This window comes from Bos taurus, chromosome 6 (genome assembly GCF_002263795.3).
Source record: "Bos taurus isolate L1 Dominette 01449 registration number 42190680 breed Hereford chromosome 6, ARS-UCD2.0, whole genome shotgun sequence".
Classification (NCBI taxonomy): domain Eukaryota; kingdom Metazoa; phylum Chordata; class Mammalia; order Artiodactyla; family Bovidae; genus Bos; species Bos taurus.
Window position 1 is genome coordinate 103,467,137 of NC_037333.1, and position 20,684 is coordinate 103,487,820.

At 44.0% G+C, this 20,684-nt stretch overlaps 1 protein-coding gene across 7 annotated transcripts in view; it reads right to left on the reverse strand.

The window, feature by feature from the left end:
- EVC (EvC ciliary complex subunit 1) overlaps nucleotides 1–20,684 on the reverse strand; it is a 104,935-nt gene that overhangs the window by 74,668 nt on the left and 9,583 nt on the right. For all 7 annotated transcript variants that reach the window (XR_009494752.1, XM_005208179.5, XM_059887350.1 and 4 more), the window contains 3 exon segments: nucleotides 16,000–16,083; nucleotides 13,672–13,904; nucleotides 12,173–12,257 (listed from right to left, as the gene is read on the reverse strand). Coding sequence is in view for 6 of the 7 variants with exons in the window: in XM_005208179.5 (XP_005208236.2) it covers nucleotides 12,173–12,257; nucleotides 13,672–13,904; nucleotides 16,000–16,083 (402 nt within the window). In the remaining variant the exon portion in view is untranslated.

Here is a 20,684-nt window from a genome sequence, read left to right on the forward strand (position 1 = left end):
CAATTGGATTCTTTATTATTTCTATTGAGGCTTGAGAGTTCCTTATATATTGTAGGTACTGCTGCTGCTGCTGCTGTTAAGTCGCTTCAGTCATGTCCAACTCTGTGCAACCCTATAGACGGCAGCCCATCAGGCTCCCCCGTCCCTGGGATTCTCCAGGCAAGAACACTGGAGTGGGTTGCCATTTCATTCTCCAATGCTAGTTCTTTTTTAGAATGTGGTTTGCAAAATATTGCCTCAGTGTTTTCATCCTCTCAACAGGGTATTTTGCAGAGCAGAAGTTTATTTTGATGAGTTTCAATTTATTAGTTTTCCCTTTTATGGATCATAATATCAGTGTTAATCTAAGAACCCTTTGCTTAGATCCCAAAGATCTTCCTCCTTTTTTTAAAAAAAGATTTATAGTTTTTTTTAAATAGTAGTATAGTTTTATTTGACCAATAAATAAATCCAGAATTATAATGAGAAAGTTCAACACAACTTTATCAGGAATTGATTAATCTATTAGTATACAAAAAATCAGTAGGCTTAAGGAATATTTGAATAACATGACTAGCAAAACTGACATAATTGTCACAGTTATGATATTCAATACTATACACCAAAACTGTGGCATGTATAATTGTAGTGTACACAGATCATTTGCAAAACAAGATTAACTTCTTTTTTTTTATTTTATTTTTAAACTTTACATAATTGTATTAGTTTTGCCAAATATCAAAGTGAATCTGCCACAGGTATACATGTGTTCCCCATCCTGAACCCTCCTCCCTCCTCCCTCCCCATACCATCCCTCTGGGTCATCCCAGTGCACTAGCCCCAAGCATCCAGTATCGTGCATCGAACCTGGACTGGCAACTCGTTTCATACATGATATTTTACATGTTTCAATGCCATTCTCCCAAATCTTCCCACCCTCTCCCTCTCCCACAGAGTCCATAAGACTGTTCTATACATCAGTGTCTCTTTTGCTGTCTCGTACACAGGGTTATCGTTACCATCTTTCTAAATTCCATATATATGTGTTAGTATACTGTATTGGTGTTTTTCCTTCTGGCTTACTTCACTCTGTATAATAGGCTCCAGTTTCATCCACCTCATTAGAACTGATTCAAATGTATTCTTTTTAATGGCTGAGTAATACTCCATTGTGTATATGTACCACCGCTTTCTTATCCATTCATCTGCTGATGGACATCTAGGTTGCTTCCATGTCCTGGCTATTATAAACAGTGCTGCGATGAACATTGGGGTACACGTGTCTCTTTCCCTTCTGGTTTCCTCAGTGTGTATGCCCAGCAGTGGGATTGCTGGATCATAAGGCAGTTCTATTTCCAGTTTTTAAAGGAATCTCCACACTGTTCTCCATAGTGGCTGTACTAGTTTGCATTCCCACCAACAGTGTAAGAGGCTTCCCTTTTCTCCACACCCTCTCCAGCATTGATTATTTGTAGACTTTTGGATCGCAGCCATTCTGACTGGGGTGAAATGGTACCTCATAGTGGTTTTGATTTGCATTTCTCTGATAATGAGTGATGTTGAGCATCTTTTCATGTGTTTGTTAGCCATCTGTATGTCTTCTTTGGAGAAATGTCTATTTAGTTCTTTGGCCCATTTTTTGATTGGGTCATTTATTTTCCTGAAGTTCAGCTGTAGGAGTTGCTTGTATATTTTTGAGATTAGTTGTTTGTCAGTTGCTTCATTTGCTATTATTTTCTCCCATTCTGAAGGCTGTCTTTTCACCTTGCTAATTGTTTCCTTTGATGTGCAGAAGCTTTTAAGGTTAATTAGGTCCCATTTGTTTATTTTTGCTTTTATTTCTAATATTCTGGGAGGTGGGTCATAGAGGATCCTGCTGTGATGTATGTCAGAGAGTGTTTTGCCTATGTTCTCCTCTAGGAGTTTTATAGTTTCTGGTCTTACGTTTAGATCTTTAATCCATTTTGAGTTTATTTTTGTGTATGGTGTTAGAAAGTGTTCTAGTTTCATTCTTTTACAAGTGGTTGACCAGATTTCCCAGCACCACTTGTTAAAGAGATTGTCTTTAATCCATTGTATATTCTTGCCTCCTTTGTCAAAGATAAGGTGTCCATATGTGCGTGGATTTATCTCTGGGCTTTCTATTTTGTTCCATTGATCTATATTTCTGTCTTTGTGCCAGTACCATACTGTCTTGATAACTGTGGCTTTGTAGTAGAGCCTGAAGTCAGGTAGGTTGATTCCTCCAGTTCCATTCTTCTTTCTCAAGATCACTTTGGCTATTTGAGGTTTTTTGTATTTCCATACAAATTGTGAAATTATTTGTTCTAGCTCTGTGAAGAATACTGTTGGTAGCTTGATAGGGATTGCATTGAATCTATAAATTGCTTTGGGTAGTATACTCATTTTCACTATATTGATTCTTCCAATCCATGAACATGGTATATTTCTCCATCTATTAGTGTCCTCTTTGATTTCTTTCACCAGTGTTTTATAGTTTTCTATGTATAGGTCTTTAGTTTCTTTAGGTAGATATATTCCTAAGTATTTTATTCTTTCCGTTGCAATGGTGAATGGAATTGTTTCCTTAATTTCTCTTTCTGTTTTCTCATTATTAGTGTATAGGAATGCAAGGGATTTCTGTGTGTTGATTTTATATCCTGCAACTTTACTATAGTCATTGATTAGTTCTAGTAATTTTCTAGTGGAGTCTTTAGGGTTTTCTATGTAGAGGATCTATGTCATCTGCAAACAGTGAGAGTTTTACTTCTTTTCCAATTTGGATTCCTTTTATTTTTTTTTCTGCTCTGATTGCTGTGGCCAAAACTTCCAAAACTATGTTGAATAGTAATGGTGAAAGTGGGCACCCTTGTCTTGTTCTGTCTTTAGAGGAAATGCTTTCAATTTTTCACCATTGAGGATAATGTTTGCTGTGGGTTTGTCATATATAGGTTTTATTATGTTGAGGTACGTTCCTTCTATTCCTGCTTTCTGGAGAGTTTTTATCATAAATGGATGTTGAATTTTGTCAAAGGCTTTCTCTGCATCTATTGAGATAATCATATGGTTTTTATTTTTCAATTTGTTAATGTGGTGTATTACATTGATTGATTTGCAGATATTGAAGAATCCTTGCATCCCTGGGAGAAAGCCCACTTGGTCATGGTGTATGATCTTTTTAATGTGTTGTTGGATTCTGATTGCTAGAATTTTGTTAAGGATTTTTGCATCTATGTTCATCAGTGATATTGGCCTGTAGTTTTCTTTTTTTGTGGCATCTTTGTCAGGTTTTGGTATTAGGGTGATGGTGGCCTCATAGAATGAGTTTGGAAGTTTACCTTCCTCTGCAATTTTCTGGAAGAGTTTGAGCAGGATAGGTGTTAGCTCTTCTCTAAATTTTTGGTAGAATTCAGCTGTGAAGCTGTCTGGACCTGGGCTTTTGTTTGCTGGAAGATTTTTGATTACAGTTTCAATTTCCATGCTTGTGATGGGTCTGTTAAGATTTTCTATTTCTTCCTGGTTGAGTTTTGGAAAGGTGTACTTTTCTAAGAATTTGTCCATTTCTTCCACGTTGTCCATTTTATTGGCATATAATTGTTGATAGTAGTCTCTTATGATCCTTTGTATTTCTGTGTTGTCTGTTGTGATCTCTCCATTTTCGTTTCTAATTTTATTGATTTGATTTTTCTGCCTTTGTTTCTTGATGAGTCTGGCTAATGGTTTGTCAATTTTATTTATCCTTTCAAAGAACCAGCTTTTGGTTTTGTTGATTTTTGCTATGGTCTCTTTTGTTTCTTTTGCATTTATTTCTGCTCTAATTTTTAAGATTTCTTTCCTTCTACTAACCCTGGGGTTCTTCATTTCTTCCTTTTCTAGTTGCTTTAGGTGTAGAGTTAAGTTATTTATTTGACTTTTTTCTTGTTTCTTGAGGTGTGCCTGTATTGCTATGAACTTTCCCCTTAGGACTGCTTTTACCGTGTCCCACAGGTTTTGGGTTGTTGTCTTTTCATTTTCATTCGTTTCTATGCAAATTTTGATTTCTTCTGTGATTTGTTGGTTATTCAGCAGCATGTTGTTCAGCCTCCATATGTTGGAATTTTTAATAATTTTTCTCCTGTAATTGAGGTCTAATCTTACTGCATTGTGGTCAGAAAAGATGCTTGGAATGATTTCTATTTTTTTGAATTTACCAAGGCTAGCTTTATGGCCCAAGATGTGATCTATCCTGGAGAAGGTTCCATGTGCACTTGACAAAAAGGTGAAATTCATTGTTTTGGGATGAAATGTCCTATAGATATCAATTAGGTCTAACTGGTCTATTGTATCATTAAAAGTTTGTGTTTCCTTGTTAATTTTCTGTTTAGTTGATCTATCCATAGGTGTGAGTGGGGTATTAAAGTCTCCCACTATTATTGCGTTATTGTTAATTTCTCCTTTCATACTGCGGTGCTCCCGTGTTGGGTGCATATATATTTATAATTGTTATATCTTCTTCTTGGATTGATCCTTTGATCATTATGTAGTGACCTTCTTTGTCTCTTTTCACAGCCTTTGTTTTAAAGTCTATTTTATCTGATATGAGTATTGCTACTCCTGCTTTCTTTTGGTCCCTATTTGCATGGAAAATCTTTTTCCAGCCCTTCACTTTCAGTCTGTATGTGTCCCCTGTTTTGAGGTGGGTCTCTTGTAGACAACATATGTAGGGGTCTTGTTTTTGTATCCATTCAGCCAGTCTTTGTCTTTTGGTTGGGGCATTCAACCCATTTATGTTTAAGGTAATTACTGATAAGTATGATCCCGTTGCCATTTACTTTATTGTTTTGGGTTTGAATTTATACCCCGTTTTTGTGTTTCCTGTCTAGAGAATATCCTTTAGTATTTGTTGGAGAGTTGGTTTGGTGGTGCAGAATTCTCTCAGCTTTGGCTTGTCTGAAAAGCTTTTGATTTCTCCTTCAATACTTTAAAGTACATGAGCCATTTTTAGTTAATTTTTGCATGAGGTATGAGGTTTAGCTTGAGGTTCATTTTGGTTTACTTATGAATACTCAACTGCAGGTAATTCATTGAAAAGATTAACATTCCTCCACTGAACTGCCTTACACCTCTGTCAAAGGCCAGTTAGACATATTTATAAAGCAAGGCATCTTTTGTTTTTGAGAAGTAATTGACATAACCAGCTTTGTTCTTTCTGAAGATTGCTTTGGCTATTTGGGGGTCTCATGTGTCCATACAAATTTTAGGATTTTTGTTGTTGTTCTATTTGAAAAATACCATTCAGATTTTGATAGGGACTGCACTGAATCTGTAGATTGCTTTCAGTAATACAGATATTTTAACAATAGTAATTCTTTCAATACATGAGCATGGAATATCTTTCCATTTATTTGTGTCTGCCTTGATTTCTTTCATCAAAGTCTTAAGTTTTCAGTATACAGGACTTTCACCTCCTTGGTTAAATTTATTTCTTGGTATCTTATTCTTTTTGATGCAATTGTAAGTGGGATTGTTTTCTTAACTTCTCTTCCTGTTGGTTTGTTTTTCGTGTATAGAAACAGGACAGATTTTTGTATGTTGATTTTGTACCCTGCAACTTCATGGAATTCATTAGTTCTAATAGTTTTCTGTAAAGTCTTTTCTATGTATAAAATCAGGTCTTTTGAAAAGAGTCTTTACTTCTTCCTTTCCATTTTGGATTCTGTTTATTTCTTTTTTTTGTCTAACTTCCCTAGAAATTCCAGTACAATGGTGGATAAAAGTGGCAAGAGTGGGCATATGTGTATTGTTCCCGATCTTAGAGGCAAAGTTTTTAGCTTCTCACTGTTGAGTATGATGTTAGTTGTGGGTTTGTCATGTATGGTCTTTATTACATTAAGGTACATTCTCTCCATGCCTACTTTGTTGAGAGATTTTATCATAAATACATGTTGAATTTTGTTAAGTGCTTTTTCTGCTTTGAGATGATCATATGATCTTTATCCTTCATTTTGTTAATGTGGTGTATCATGTTGATTGATTTGTGGATGTTGAACCTTCCTTGCATTTCTGGACTAAATCCCACTTAATTATGGTGTTAAAAAGTGAAAAGTGTTAGTTGCTCAGTCCTGTCTGATTCTTTGTGACTCCAGGGACTGGGGCCGGCCAGGCTTCTCTGTCCATGGAATTCTCAAAGCAAGAATACTGGAGTGGGTAGCCATTCCCTTTTCCAGGGGATATTCCTGATCCAAGGTTTGAACCTGGGTCTCCTGCACTGCATGCAGATTCTTTACCATGAGCCACCAGGGAAGCTATAACCCTTTCAATCTGCTGCTAAATTTGATTTGCTAATATTCTGTTGAGAATTTTTGCATCTGTTTTTACCTGAGATGGCAGTCTGTATTTTTTTTTTTTTTTCCAGGAATCTATCTGGTTTTGGTATCAGGGAAGTGCTGGCCTAGTGAAATGAGTTTGGAAGCATCCCATCCTCTTCAGTATTTTGGAAGAGTTTGAGAAGGGTAGGTATTAAATCTTCTTTAAGTGTTTGGTAGAATTTACCAGTGAAGCCATTGATCCTTCTTTTTTGATCAGGAGATTTGTCAATTTTGTTTATCTTTTAAAAGAACCAGACATTGCTTCGTTGATCTTTTCAATGCTTACTTTTTTAGTCTCTATTTCATTTATTTCCACTGTGAACTTTGTTATTTTCCTTCCTTCTACTAACTCTGGGCTTCTCTTTTTCTTCTTCTAGTTCCTACAGGTGTAAAGTTAGATTGTTCATCTGAGATTTTTCTTATTTTCTGAGGTAAGCCTGGATGGCTATGAATTTCCCCCTAGGAACTGCTTACGCTGCATTCCACAGATTTTGGTAAGTTTTATTTCCACTTTTATTTGTCTCAAAATAGTTTTCAATTTCTCCTTTGATTTCTTCATTGATTCATTGGTTGTTCAGTAGCACATTATTTAATATTCACGTATTTGTGATTTTCCCAGTTTTCTTCCTGTACGGGTATCCCTAGTGTTATTGAACTCTGCTTTAACCGCACTTTGCAGACATTTCATTTTTATAAATCAAAGGTACCAACCATGTGTTGAGCAAGTATTTCATCATCACTTTTCTAGCAGCATTACCTCACTTTGTGGCTCTGTGTCACATTTGGGTAAGTCTTGCAATATTTCAAATCCTCCACCAGCAAAAAGATTACACTTTGCTGAAGGCACAGATGATGGTCAGCATTTTCAAATAGCAAACTATTTTAAAATTAAGATTGCATATTGTTCTCTTAGATATGCATTGCACACTTAATAGACAACAGTACAGTGTAACTATAACTTTCATATGCACTGGGAAACCAAAAGCTCACGTGACTCACTTTACTATGATATTCACTTTACCGCAGTCATTTGAAACCAAACCTGCAATATCTCCAACGTATGCCTATAACTGATTTCTGGTTTCGTACCACTGTGGTTGGAAAAGATGCTTGATATGAGTTTGCCCTTAAATTTATTGGGACTTCTTTTGTGGTCTCATTATGCTTGCCAATAAGCTCTAAGAAGATAAAAGTTGGCCTGGCTTTTTACCCACTGAAGTCTAAGGCTATGTAAAGTAACATTCTTTTCTCAGGATGTCCATCTCAAATCTATTTTCTTTTTGACCCCAAACCGAAACAGTAATGTTTATTGGTTTTGTCCCACTTCCTTAAATTTTAAAAACTTTTTCAATTTAGAATAATTATGGACTTAGAGGAAGGTGCAAGAATAGTAGAGTTCTGTGTGCTTTACCCCCAGGTCTGCTATTTTACATCACTGTGGTATTAACATCATATCAAACCTGGAAATCGACATAGGTCCAGTACAGTTAACCGACCTTACTCATTTTCTATTCATTTTTGCAGGCTTTCATTTGTGTGTGTATGTGTGTTTGTGGTTTTATGCAATTTACCTCATGTATTCCTGTGTGCTTCCCAGATGGCTCAGTGGTAAAGAATCTACTTGCCAATATCTAGTTTCAGTCCCTGGGTTGGGAAGATTCCCTGGAGAAGGAAATGGCAACCTACTCCAGTAGTCTTGCCTGGGAAATCCCATGAACAGAGGAGTTTGGTATGCTACAGTCCATGGGGTTGCAAAAGAGTCTGCCACGATTTAGTGACTGAACAATAGATTCCTATAACCACTGCCACAAACAAGATAGACAATCTTCCAGCACCAGGAGAAACCCCCGGTCCTACTGCTCATCTGACAGTAGCCACCCCCTTCCCACAGACCCTAATCTATTTTCATCTCTGCCATTCTGCTCTTAAAGATGCTCTTAAAAACTCCTAGACAAGTCCAGTACCCTGTCTTCCTCAAGGGCTGCCAGGGAGCTCTAAGCTTCTGGTCTGAGTCACTTCTGAAATCTGACTTGTGATAACAAATCTCTACCAGAGGAACAAAATTTGAAGTCTTTGTATAACATGGCTCTCTCCTCCTCCCTGTGTTTCTCTAGGTCCTCACACCTGAAGACACGCCCTGCAGAGAATGAAAGGCCAGGCTTAGAAAGCACTTCTCCCAGCATGATGTTGATTTCAGCCAGACACATTTCTACTGAGCACCTACTCTATGCAGGGCATTGTTCTGGGCTCTGAGGATACACAGGCTTTGTACTCAAACAAACCTCATTTGGGTTCTGACTCTGCCATTTACCAGCTATGTGATTTTGGGCAACTAATTGACATCTCTGAGCCTCAGGTTCTTCATGAGTAAAACAGCAGTAAGGTTTCCATGAGATCAGACATTTAAAGTGTTTAGCCTAGCAGAGTATCAGTGCTTCTTAAACACTGCTGTAATGATGCTGGTTACACATCCCCAAAGAGCCCAGAGCTTTGCCCACAGAGACTTTTCTTTTCTATGTGTTTTTTAAATTTTCTTTTATTTTTAACTGGAGGATAATTACTTTATAATATTGTGCTGGCTTCTGCCAAACACCAACATGAATCAGCCATAGATATATGTATCCACAGAGACTTTTCAAAGTGGGACAACTTAACTCCATAATTCCATAGAGTAAGAGCTGGAAGTATATTATTTTCACACCTATCCTAAAGTGGCCCAGAGAGGGAAAGTAACTTAGCCACAGTAACACAGCTGATAAGTGTCAAAGGGTGGATTAGAACCCAAGTTTCTGACTCTTCAGTTCAGTCGCTCAGTCATGTCTGAATTTTTCTGACCCCATGGACTGCAGCATGCCAGACTTCCCTGTCAATCACCAACTCCCAGAGCTTGCTCAAACTCATGTGCATCGAGTCAGTGATGCCATCCAATCATCTCATCCTCTGTCATCCCCTTCTCCTCCAGCTTTCAATCTTTCCCAGCATCAGGGTCTTTTCCAATGAGCCTGCTCTTCGCATCAGGTGGCCAAAGTACTGGAGTTTCAGTTTCAGCATCAGTCCTTCCAATGAATATTCAGGACTGATTTCCTTTACGATTGACTAGTTTGATCTTGCAGTCCAAGGGACTCTCAAGAGTCTTCTCCAACATCACAATTCATAAGCATCAATTCTTCAGCACTCAGCTTTCTTTATGGTCCAACTCTCACATCCATACATGACCCCTGGAAAAACCATAGCCTTGACTAGACGGACCTTTGTTGGCAAAGTAATGTCTCTGCTTTTTAATATGCTATCTAGGTTGGTCATAGCTTTCCTTCCAAGGAGCAAGTGTCTTTTAATTTCATGGCTGCAGTCACCATCTGCAGTCATTTTGGAGCCCCCCAAATATAGTCTGTCACTGTTTCCATTGTTTCCCCATCTATTTGCCATGAAGTGATGGCATCAGATACCACGATCTTCATTTTTGAATGTTGAGTTTTAAGCCAGCTTTTTCACTCTCCTCTTTCATTTTCATCAACAAGCTCTTTAGTTCCTCTTCACTTTCTGCCATAAGGGTGGTGTCATCTACATATCTGAGGTTATTGATATTTCTCCTAGCAATCTTGATTCTAGGCTGTGCTTCATCTAACCTGGTATTTCTCATGATGTACTCTGCATAGAAGTTAAATAAGCAGGGTGACAATATACAGCCTTGACGTACTCCTTTTCCAATTTGGAACCATTCTGTTGTTCCATGTCCAGTTCTAACTGTTGCTTCTTGACCTGCATACAGATTTCTCAGGAGGCAGGTAAGGTGGTCCGGTATTCCCATGTCTTGAAGAATTTCCACAGTTTGTTGTGATCCACACAGTCAAAGGCTTTGGCATAGTCAATAAAGCAGAAGTAGATGTTTTTCTGGAACTCTCTTGCTTTTTCGATGACCCAAAGGATGTTGGCGATTTGATCTCTGGTTCCTCTGCCTTTTCTAAAACCACCTTGAACATCTGGAAGTTCTTGTTTCTGGTGCTCTTGGAACTTTCCCAGTTCCAGTTGAAGTGTCTCCCTCCATGGAAGTCTGATCACCTCCTCAAAGCCTACACACCCTCAGGTCGTCTCTTATACACTCTCATGGTACTCCATCATTTATTTGCTTTGTCATATTTTTTGCCTCTGTGCATTTTGTGCAGTCTTTTGATTGCCATCTCTCCCCGGAACAGTAGGCTCCATAAAGGCAGGTACTGCTCAGAAGGGTAGGGAGGCTACCCACAGGAAAGATGGGCAGATGAGTGATGGTGAATGCTCTGTCCACGACAACAGGCTGCTTCCCTGTGGGCAGTCGCTGGCTGCTCCAGGGGTGAGGCTGGCCAGGACTATGTCCCTCACCAGCCCGATGGGGCTCTGAGCACAGAAACAATCACCCCCAGGGAGCAGAGCCTTGGAAAGAATTGCCAGGGCCACCTGCACCCAAGCAGGACCAGGTGAGACTGATGAAAGCAGACTGCATTTCAGAAGGGTGAGTGTCTCATACCTGGGCTTCTGCAGGGGCCACACAGGAATCTGGAATCCTAGGATGATTCGTGGTTTCACATACTGGGGCCTGATCATGATGATTGTTCTGCTTACATAGAGCAAAACTTCTTTCTGTTTTATCTTCAATTTAATGTCCTTTTATTTTCCCAGTTTCTAATGGAGCACCTGTGGGCCTATCTATGTCTGTCTGTCTTTCTCTCCATCTACCCCTCCCCTTCTCTTCCTAACAGGTCTTCTCTCTCATCCCTTTTCTCAGGAGGTCTCCTCCCTCACTCAGTAATTCAGAGGATATGTCTCAAGGAGAAATGATTCCTCCTCTTAAAAAAATTTTTTTTATTTGGCTGTGCCAGGTTTTAGTTGCAGCACGTGGGAATCCAGTTCCCTGAGCAGGGAGTGATCGAACTGGTGCCCCCTGCAGTAGGCGGGTGGAGTCTTAACCACTGGGTCACCAGGGAAGTCCCGATAATTCCTCTTTTAGCCCGAGTGGCCTTGCTGCCTGGCTAGCCCAGGGGCTTCTGTACTGCAGTGGGACTCATTCCTCTGACTTCCTGTGGCTTGGATCCAGTATCGATTCATGTGTGTCTGGCAGACTATCTTGTTTCCTGACGTCCATGGCTCTGATTTCTCCTCTCTTCACTCAGACAAGGTACGCAACTACGCATCTCAGCCCCAACTTAGCACTTTATGACTTAGGGCCTGTCTCCTCTCTGTGCCTCAGTTTCCCTATCTGTAAAGTGGACATATTAATGGCACCTACCTTGCCAGGTTTTATGGGGTTTAACATAACCACTTGTGTGACAGCCCCAGGCTTAGTGTGTAGTAAGCGCTCAATAGTTAGTGATCCTAAATCTTATGATCACCATTATCCTTCCTCCAAAAATACTTTTCTCTTTGTTCTCTGTCTCCATCAAGAGGTGTGTCCAGAGAGTAGGTACCCAGCCATCTGCTTAACCCCACATGTGTACATGCCCAGTCATTAAGTCGTGTCCAACTCTTTTGCAACCCCATGGACTGTAGCCCGCCAGGCTCCTCCATCCGTGGGATTTCCCAGGCAAGAATACTGGAGTGGGTTGCCATTTCCTTCTCCAGGGGATCTTCCTGACCCAGGGATTGAACCCACATCTCCTGCATTGGCAGGCGGACTCTTTACCACTGAGCCCCCAGGGAAGCCCTTAACCCCCACAGCGCTGTACCCCATCTGCAGGCATTTTGTGGTCGGATGCCTAGTCTCTCTCTCCCCACTCAGCGGTGGCTCTGCTGTCACGGATGCCCATTTCCCGAGCGTCCCCAGGACTCCACACACACGGAGGGCAGGCCTCTGGGTCCTGAACTCCACCTACCATGTGCTTCTCCTGCCTCAGGGCCGCGTCCAACTGCAGCAGGTCTTTTAAGTGAAGGTTGTAGACACACAAGTCAAGGTCCACACTGAAAAATGCAAAGAGAAACAGAAGAGACTTTCAGCGGATTTGAAGTGGGGCCCGAGGTTGCCGAGTTATCAGGACAGCCCTGCTCAGGAGGAGCTACGGTGCACCCTGACTGCAGACGTTAAATTCAGCAGTGTGCTAAGATTCCTCACGGCCACCCAGGGCGCTGAGGAGAAATCAAAGAACACATCTGAAACCCACGTGTGGCCAGAAGGGTACAGCTCTTGAGAATCAAAGACGGGAGACAGGAACAGATGGAAGGTAAGAAAAATGAACACTTCCTCTGGCCCTGCCCCCGGCATTTTCAGGTCTAGCATCAAGTGTCATCCTTCCCCTCTGCCATCATGCACACATTCTCATGCCCATTTTACAGATGGGAAAACTGACTCAGGAAATCAACAGTCAGAGAAACCTAGTAGCAATCATGTGGTCATAGGGGCAGATAAGTGACAGCATGTAGATAAAGGCCTTTGACTTTTTCTCCTGCACAAGCAAAGGTGTTTTAAATACTACATTCCCACCTGAGCTATTACGAGTTCTCTACGTCTGAATGCTCAGAAATATCCCTTTCCAGCCTGGCAGGGGAGCCAAGAAAGCTCCAAGTCAATGGCGTCCGTCCTTTCTGGGGCCCCCTGCAGGGTCAACATCTTCTGAGCCTGCTCTCTCCCCAGCTCTGAGCCAGGTTGTGCCTTGTTCATCTCGCCCAAGGCCCGCGGGGACTTGCAGAAATTCTAAGTCGACAGGGGCCTGAGGACCAATACACAAATCTGCTGACTCCTTTACTGAATAATTACTGTGTGCTGAACTCTGCTCTGGACTGGGCACTTTGGCAGTTTAGAGCGTGGACTGCTAACGACAAGGCACCAGGGTCAAACTTGACTCCAACACTCACCTGCTGTGTGATCTTGGGCAAGTCACAGCCTCTCTGTGTCTCATTTTATTCTTTGTAAAATGAAGGCAATATTAGCATCTACTTCACAACCTTAATGACTGAAGGCTGTTAAGAGGAATTAATTATTTGACTCATGAATATTTATTCATCACTGCATCTGTCTCAGGCTCCCACTGGCTGGTAGAACACAGCTGTGAATAAGACAGATCTGGTCTTCGTGCTCACAAGATAATGTCTGCAAAGTGCTTAGTATTTTGTACACAGAAGGCACTTAACCAGTTCCAGCACTGCTATGCAGGGCATGAGGCAGGTCAGTGATTAGAAGAGGCCCTCCTATCTCTCTTCAGGACCCAGGCTGGGTTCCCTAACCCCTCTGCCGGCCAACGCCACACGTTCAGCTCCAGCTCTGACACTGGGTCGCTGTGTGTCCACGGCTGAGTCCTTAACCACTCTGGGCCTCCGTTTCCTCCACTGACCAGGATATGGCCTGTCAGTCTGAGTCCTCCACCTGGCCCCTCCTCACCTCTCGCAGGTCAGCACTTCGGGGAAGCTGCTCGCCCCGAGGAAGCTGCGACCCAGGAACCTGTCGTCGCTGGCGGCCGAGTGGACGCTGGAAGAGGAGCTGCAGTCGTCCTTCTCGGCCTGGCTCAGGCTCCCCAGGCTGCTGGAAGGGGACGCCTCCAGCGGCTGGTTCGGCAGGACGGCCTGCTTTAAGGTTTCGTGCAGAGATGGGTTGGAGGAACCGTCGGCCAGAGGCTGGGGGACAGGAGACAAAGCGCCCTCTCAGTCCACGTGACCCATCACCAGCGTGTTTCTGTAATTCTACCCACGACACACGCAGTGGGTCCCAGGAAGGCCAGGCCAGGGAGGATGGGGAGGGTGTGAGTGGATTTTGCAGCTTCTACCCCAGGGGCATGGCCATGGCCCCAGGGACCCGCATCACAGCTCCTGTCTCATCCTTCGTCCCTGGAGGCCAGCCCCTCTGTACCAGGCTCCTCCCCGCCAGCTCTCAGACCCCACCTTCTCTGTCTGTCGACCCACCTTCCTTACCAGGGAACGCCCCTGCCCCCTGCCATGACCACACGAGGACACAGCCTAGTGCCTGGCACAGCCGGAGGGCTCAGCAAACATCAGCCGTCCGTGTGTCCAGCCTCAAATCTGCTGCTCCCAGAGGTGTGTACAGAGGGCACTGAGCTGGTGACCAGCTCCAAACCCTCACTGTCATCCCATGCTTCTGGGCCTTTCCGGACTCTGGTTCCCATGCCTCAAATTCCCCTCACTCACCGTCTGTGGAGCAGAAACCTCCTTCCCTCCGGACACAGACCCTTGCATCTTCCTTCCCTGCTCCCTGGGCCCAGCCCGGGGTGGAATCCACAGGTCCTGGGTCACTTCTGTCCTGCCTGCTACCACACACTGTCCTACAAGATCTGCAGGGCTGGGAGGGCCTCCAGGTGAGGACAGTGCCCTCCTGACCACCGGATAATCTGCAGTGCCCACCACCGAGCCTGCCCAGCACAGGTACTCATGAGGAATAAACGTCCTGAATCTGGGAGTTTCGAGCTGTCACCCACCCACCAGATAGTGAAGGAAGTGGTTCCTAGTGTGTGTCCAGGAGGCAGTTCCATGAACTATAAGCAGTTACTGCTCACTGTGAATGTTCCACAGAAAAATTAGTTTAGGAAAGTCTGTGTAAACAAAGTAGAATCATTTATCCCCCCTTTTTGGCCGTGTCACAGCTTATGGGATCTTAATTCCCCAGTTAGGGACTGAACCCGTGTCCCTTTTTGGGAGCATGGAGTTTTAACCACTGGACCGCCAGGAAAGCCCCTGGAATCATTTCTTTGGTGCAGGAATTCTCAGAGCTTTCGATACGCCCTGCTGTCCTCAAAAGCAAATAATAATTTAAAAAACTGAATGTGTACTGAGTGTGCAGACATCATAAACTGTTCTAAGTCCTACACCCAATACCCCATCTAACCCTCAAGATGATTAGGTGAGGCAGAAGGGCCCTTTATCCCCATTTAGTTGATGAAGAAACTGAGGCCCTGAGAAGTCAGGAAATGGCTAGGAGTAAATGGCTGAGCTGGGAGCTAGGTTCAAGCCTGTCTTCTTTATCACCAGGAGAGCAGGCCGTCCTTTCCTTAACTTACTCAAGCAGGAAACTCCTTCTTTCATGGAGCATCTCCTAGGCCGAGGGCTCCCCAAAGCATTAGGGATTATGCTGCCCTCTGCAAAATGCCTGGCCCCAGGTGTGAACTCCTGGCTCCAGGTGTAAGACCTGCGGGTATGACTCTGGCCCAGCCACTTCCTGCAGCATGACCTCCGACAGGTCATTAGCCTCTCTGGGCCTCAGTTTCCTTGTGCATTAAGTGGAGATAATGGTATTATTTTCCTTACAGGAACATGGTGAGGAGAACTGAAACGCCTAATGTATGACAGACGCTGAGTGTTACGCTGGCCCCACAGTAAGTGTTCAGTTAAGTGTCAGCTGCTGGCATGAGTCCTGGGGTCTCTGAATGAGGAGTAATGTTAGTAACTTGTATCAGCATCAGTATTTGTGTCAGTGTTGAAAGAGGAGAGTGGATGCTGCCCTGCTGTGCTGTCGCCTGGCGTCATGAGAATACTTGCTCCACCATGGGCATACCCTGCGCCTGACAACACCATCGTAAAATGGATCCACCCTAAGGGCATGGTCCATTACAAAGCCACAAAATTATCCCTATTAAAATGGCTTGCCATAAAATCCTCAAGTAGGACCCCAAACTGCACATTTGCGTCTCCCCCCTTCTACCCCAATCTCCAGCACGTTATTGGTAAATTGCATTTCTAAGACGGAGCTCAGGACGCTTACCCTGAACTTCTGATTGATGGGATAGACGACTTTTGCCTTCAGTGCAAATGCTGTGATATTGCTGTTGAAAGACGGCTCGTATTCCTGGGAAGAAGAAAGAATAAATGGCGTGGGGAGGCTTTTGGTGAAATGAAGGACAAACCACTGAGTTTCCAAAGTGCCACATCCCATTGGTAACAGTGGCCCTGGGAAGGGACGACAGTAGACACATTTAGAGCCAAGCAGTGCTCACTTGCTAGGAGCATGGATGGATGGATAGATGGACGAATGGATGGATAGATGGATATATGAGTGGATGGACAGATGGATGGGGCAGGTGGATGGATGGATGGATAGATGGGTGTCCGGATGGATGTGGAAGAGACAGAGGTACAGATGGGTGAGGGGATGAATGGACAGATGTTACAAAGCATATTCTTCATTTAATTCCAAGTCTTCAGCTTTGGAAGAAATAAGGAATTAAATAACATGACAACACCAAAACTTTTCCTAAAAGTTGTGAATCACTTTAATATTTTTAGCTCTACCAAGTGTATAAAAACTTACGTGTGGCAATATTCGTGCAAGTCTTTTGATTAGATCATAAAATGAAAAGATGTGCTTTGGCAGATCTTTTCACTTTTCTGAGCCTCCATCTTCCCAGACAGGAAGCAGGTAGCCTATCTCCCCCAGGGACGGGGATGTGGATATGGACAAAGCCCCCAGCGGAGATGCTAGAACAGAGCCCAAGTGAGGCGATGGACCACTTTGAATCTCAGTAGTAAAGAGCTGCCATCAACCTCTGCTCAGGATCCATCTCCCTGACACAGCTGGACAGACTGACTCGTAGCCTGCTCCACGGCCCCATATCCTCTCTGTATTGCTCTCCTGTTAGGGTCACCCCTGGGCTTTGCACAGTCAGTGCTGAATAAGGGCTTGGACACATCCAGTGGGTGAATGAAGTCAAGCAGACAGATCAGTCAGGAGCCTGGCCCTTCAGGTAGGGAGGAATCTCAACTCAGCAATTCTGAACCAGATGCCAACACCTTTCTACTAAATCTTAAAAAAAAAAAAAAAGAACTCCATGACAAACGATTGGTTGCCAATTGCCACATTCTCCTTGGAACCACATACCCTATCACAGGGAATGCAGAAGAACTTATCACTTCCTCACAACGTGAGACATTGAAACAGCACCCGACAGAGCCTGTGATGTGGGTTGTACCCATCTTCAGAGAGGATTTCACCACAGTGCCCTTCTGAGTGGGACAGAAGGAAGCTCTGTGGCAGGGCCCCAGGTCTTGTCATGTCTGTCTCTACCTGTGCATGTGCTAAGTCACTTGAGTCATGTCCAACTCTTTGCGACCCCGTGGACTGCAGTCCACCAGGCTCCTCTGTCCATGGGATTCTCCAGGCAAGAATACTGGCGGGGTTGCCATGCCCTCCTCCAGGGGATCTTCCTGACCCAGGGATCGAACCCAGGTCTTTATGTCTAGCTGCACTGGCAGGCAGTTTCTTTACCACTGCTTACAAAAACAGACTCAGATGACAAGAATGGGGGACGTCCACCAACATGTGCCCCCTCCTTAAACTTCCAAGGATGCTGCCATTTCCCAGATGGAGAAGATGGCACAGAGAGGTTGAGCTGTGCACCCAAGGTCACACAGCTACTAAATGTCCAGATCGGGACTAGAGCTCAGATTCCCTAGCTCTCCTCTTCAGCTGCCACTGTCCGTCTCCTTCCATGAGATAGAAATGAGAGGGAGAGCCATGCAATTGCAAGGTCAGTGGGAGTTTAGAGGAGAAGCCCCCAGGTCAGCCTCACCACCCCCCAGGGACACAAGTCAGATCCGGAGGTACTGGTCACTCCCACACCTGCCACATCCAATCAACCACGAATCCCACCACCCTAACCTTCTAAGCATCTCTCTAGGGCCACAATTCAGGCCCAAGCCATCATCGTACTTACCCCAATGGGTTGAAACAGCCTCTTACCTGACTCCCTGTGCATGTACCAAGGACTTACTGCGTGCTACCACTGGATGGATGTCTGCTCATTTCACTATGACTCAGTCATGATCATGCCCATTTTATAGAGAGGTAAAGCAAGGCTCAGAGGTGGACACTTTCCAATCCAGTCTCCCCAAAGCAATCAAATGACCTTTTTTTAAAAAAATGATTGCTCTTTTTTTTTTAAAATTTTTGGCTGCACAGGCTCTTTGTTGCAGCGTGCACGTGAGCTTTCTCTAGTGAGAGCACTCAGGCCTAGTTGCCCTGCAGCATGTAGAATCTTAGTTCCCTGACCAGGGATCAAACCTGTGTCCCCTGCATTGGAAGGTGGATTCTCAACCACTGAACCACTAGGGAAGTCTCTCAAACAAGCTTTTAACCATACAACTCCCCTCGCTTCCTGGCTTTCCTTGGATCTGAGTGAATACAGAATAGCTGCCCCCAGCCCCCAGCAGCCCATCAGTCACAGTCTCTTGAATCTTTGCTGGGAAGATGGTACAACAGCGTGGCAGTAAGACCAAAAAGGCTGACTTCAGAACTGGTGACATACTTTGCGAGGCCCAGTGCCAAATGAAAATAGGGGCTGGCGTGCGTGTGTGTGGGAGGGGCCCTTAGTCAAAAGTGATTAAGAATTTCAGGACAGCAAAGTCCAGGAACAGGGAGTGGGTAATTGGGCAGAGGGCCTCAGTGGCCACACGGGAGGTCATCTGCCTATGAAGCTGGCCTCCAGAGATGATCCAGAGAAGACACACTTCTTCAAGGAAAGATGAGGAAGCAGAAAGGGTGCTGTGCGTTTTGACACTTCTTCCAAACAGAGGTGGAGAGAAAGGACAGAGTGGACGGGGGTGGAAGATGAGAGGAAGGATTGTTCTCTGCCTTCCAGGGGCTCATCTTCTACAGGGGCGACACCAAACACACACTGCACTTCAGGGAAAAACATAATATAAGAAATAAAGGATGTAGACGCAGGGGTCCACCTGAGATGTGCAGAAGTGGAGCTGAGGACCGGGAGCCTGGGCCGTTTCCAGTTTCTCACAGTGCTTCTTATTAAGTTCCACTGTCCTCTAAATTCTGATCATCTCCCCAACCGTAGCAACACAATTATTCAGAAAATAGGCTGTAGTGCAGATTTACAATGTAAAACTTCTTCAGCTGAAGCAACGCAATTATTCAGAAAATTAAAACATAATTGTCGGAAAAGAAAAACCATTTCACTCGCCCACAAAAGGTACTCTTTTCAGCAAATGCAAAGACACATCCAGAGGGGAGCTGTGCCCCACCACCCCTCGCTTCTCCGAAGCCAAAGGACAGGACGAGGCTGTGAAGCAGCAGTTCCCAGAGTCTTCTGGAACTTTCTGTGTATTTTTGGCTAATGTGAGCTATTTATCGAAGCAGAGTTCATGCAAGGAGTGATATGGACCCCAAATGCCTTGGTTTTCTGGGCATTGGAGGGTGTCAGGGTTACAGCTCATCGCCCTGTTAAAGTCAGCCCTGCCCTCATTCCTTGACAAGCTCAGTCTGCTGTAGACAGGGGTATTTCGGCAAAGCCGGTCACGGGAACAGGCAGATCTGTAACTCTTGGCAATTATTAGCTAGATAATGGGCATTGGCGAGGCACAGCTAAATAGTTCACAGGTAAAACATTACTAGGTGGAAGAAGTGGGTTAGCCTTCTGGGAGGCAGACAGACTGGGCTCCCCAGCAAGGACTGATTCATTCTGTGCTAGAAGGATTTACAGAGTTGATTTCCTGGGTGACCCTAAGGGGCCACCACCACCACCGTCATCACAAAGCTCAGAGCCTTGAGGCTCAGAGAGGTTGTGTCGCTTGCCCAACAGCACACAGCACACAGGTGGCAGAGCTGGGCCTGGGTTCCAGGATTCTGGATCCCAAAGCCAGCATTTTTGCATCATATCTGAGGTCGTCTTCTATGTGAGAAAAGTTTTTTTCAAATAGGTTTATTGAGATATCATTCATGCTACTAAACTGTGTAAATTGTACAATGTAATGCTTTTTGGTGTATTCACAGATACATGCAGCCCTTGCTACAGTCAATTTTAGAACATTTTTGTCATTTTGTAAGAAACCTGTACCCTTTAGCTGTCCCCTCTACCCCTCCCACCCCCTGTCCCTACCCTAAGCAACTACCAATCTGCTTTTGGTCTCTTTATGTTTACCTGTTCCAGACATTTCAGATGCTTGGAATCTTATGACATGTGGTCTTTTGTGACCAGTTTCTTTCAGTTAGCATCCTATTTTCAAGGTTTATCCGTATTATTTTTACGACTGAATGGTATTTCATTGTATGGAGCGACCACATTCTGATTACTGGTTCATCAGCTGATGGACATTTGGGGTTTCCAAGTTTGGGCTACTGTGAACAGGGCTGTCAGGAATATTTGCCCACAGGTTTTCTCATGGATCTTTGTTTTCATTTCTGTCAGCAGAGTTTTAATCCTACGTGGTGAGGGGATCAGAGGGAATGAGAGAGACAGATGAGGGAGAGAGAGAAACTAAGACAGAGAGACATTCCACAGCCGCACTGTCACACAGAGACACGTGGAGACACAAAGTGAGAGATGGACATACAGGTGGATGCAGTGATACGCACACAGACAGACACTGGAGAGACAAGCACCTGGAAACAGAGGCTGAGCAAGTCAGCTGGAGACACACAGCACAGACGAGGAAAGGCGG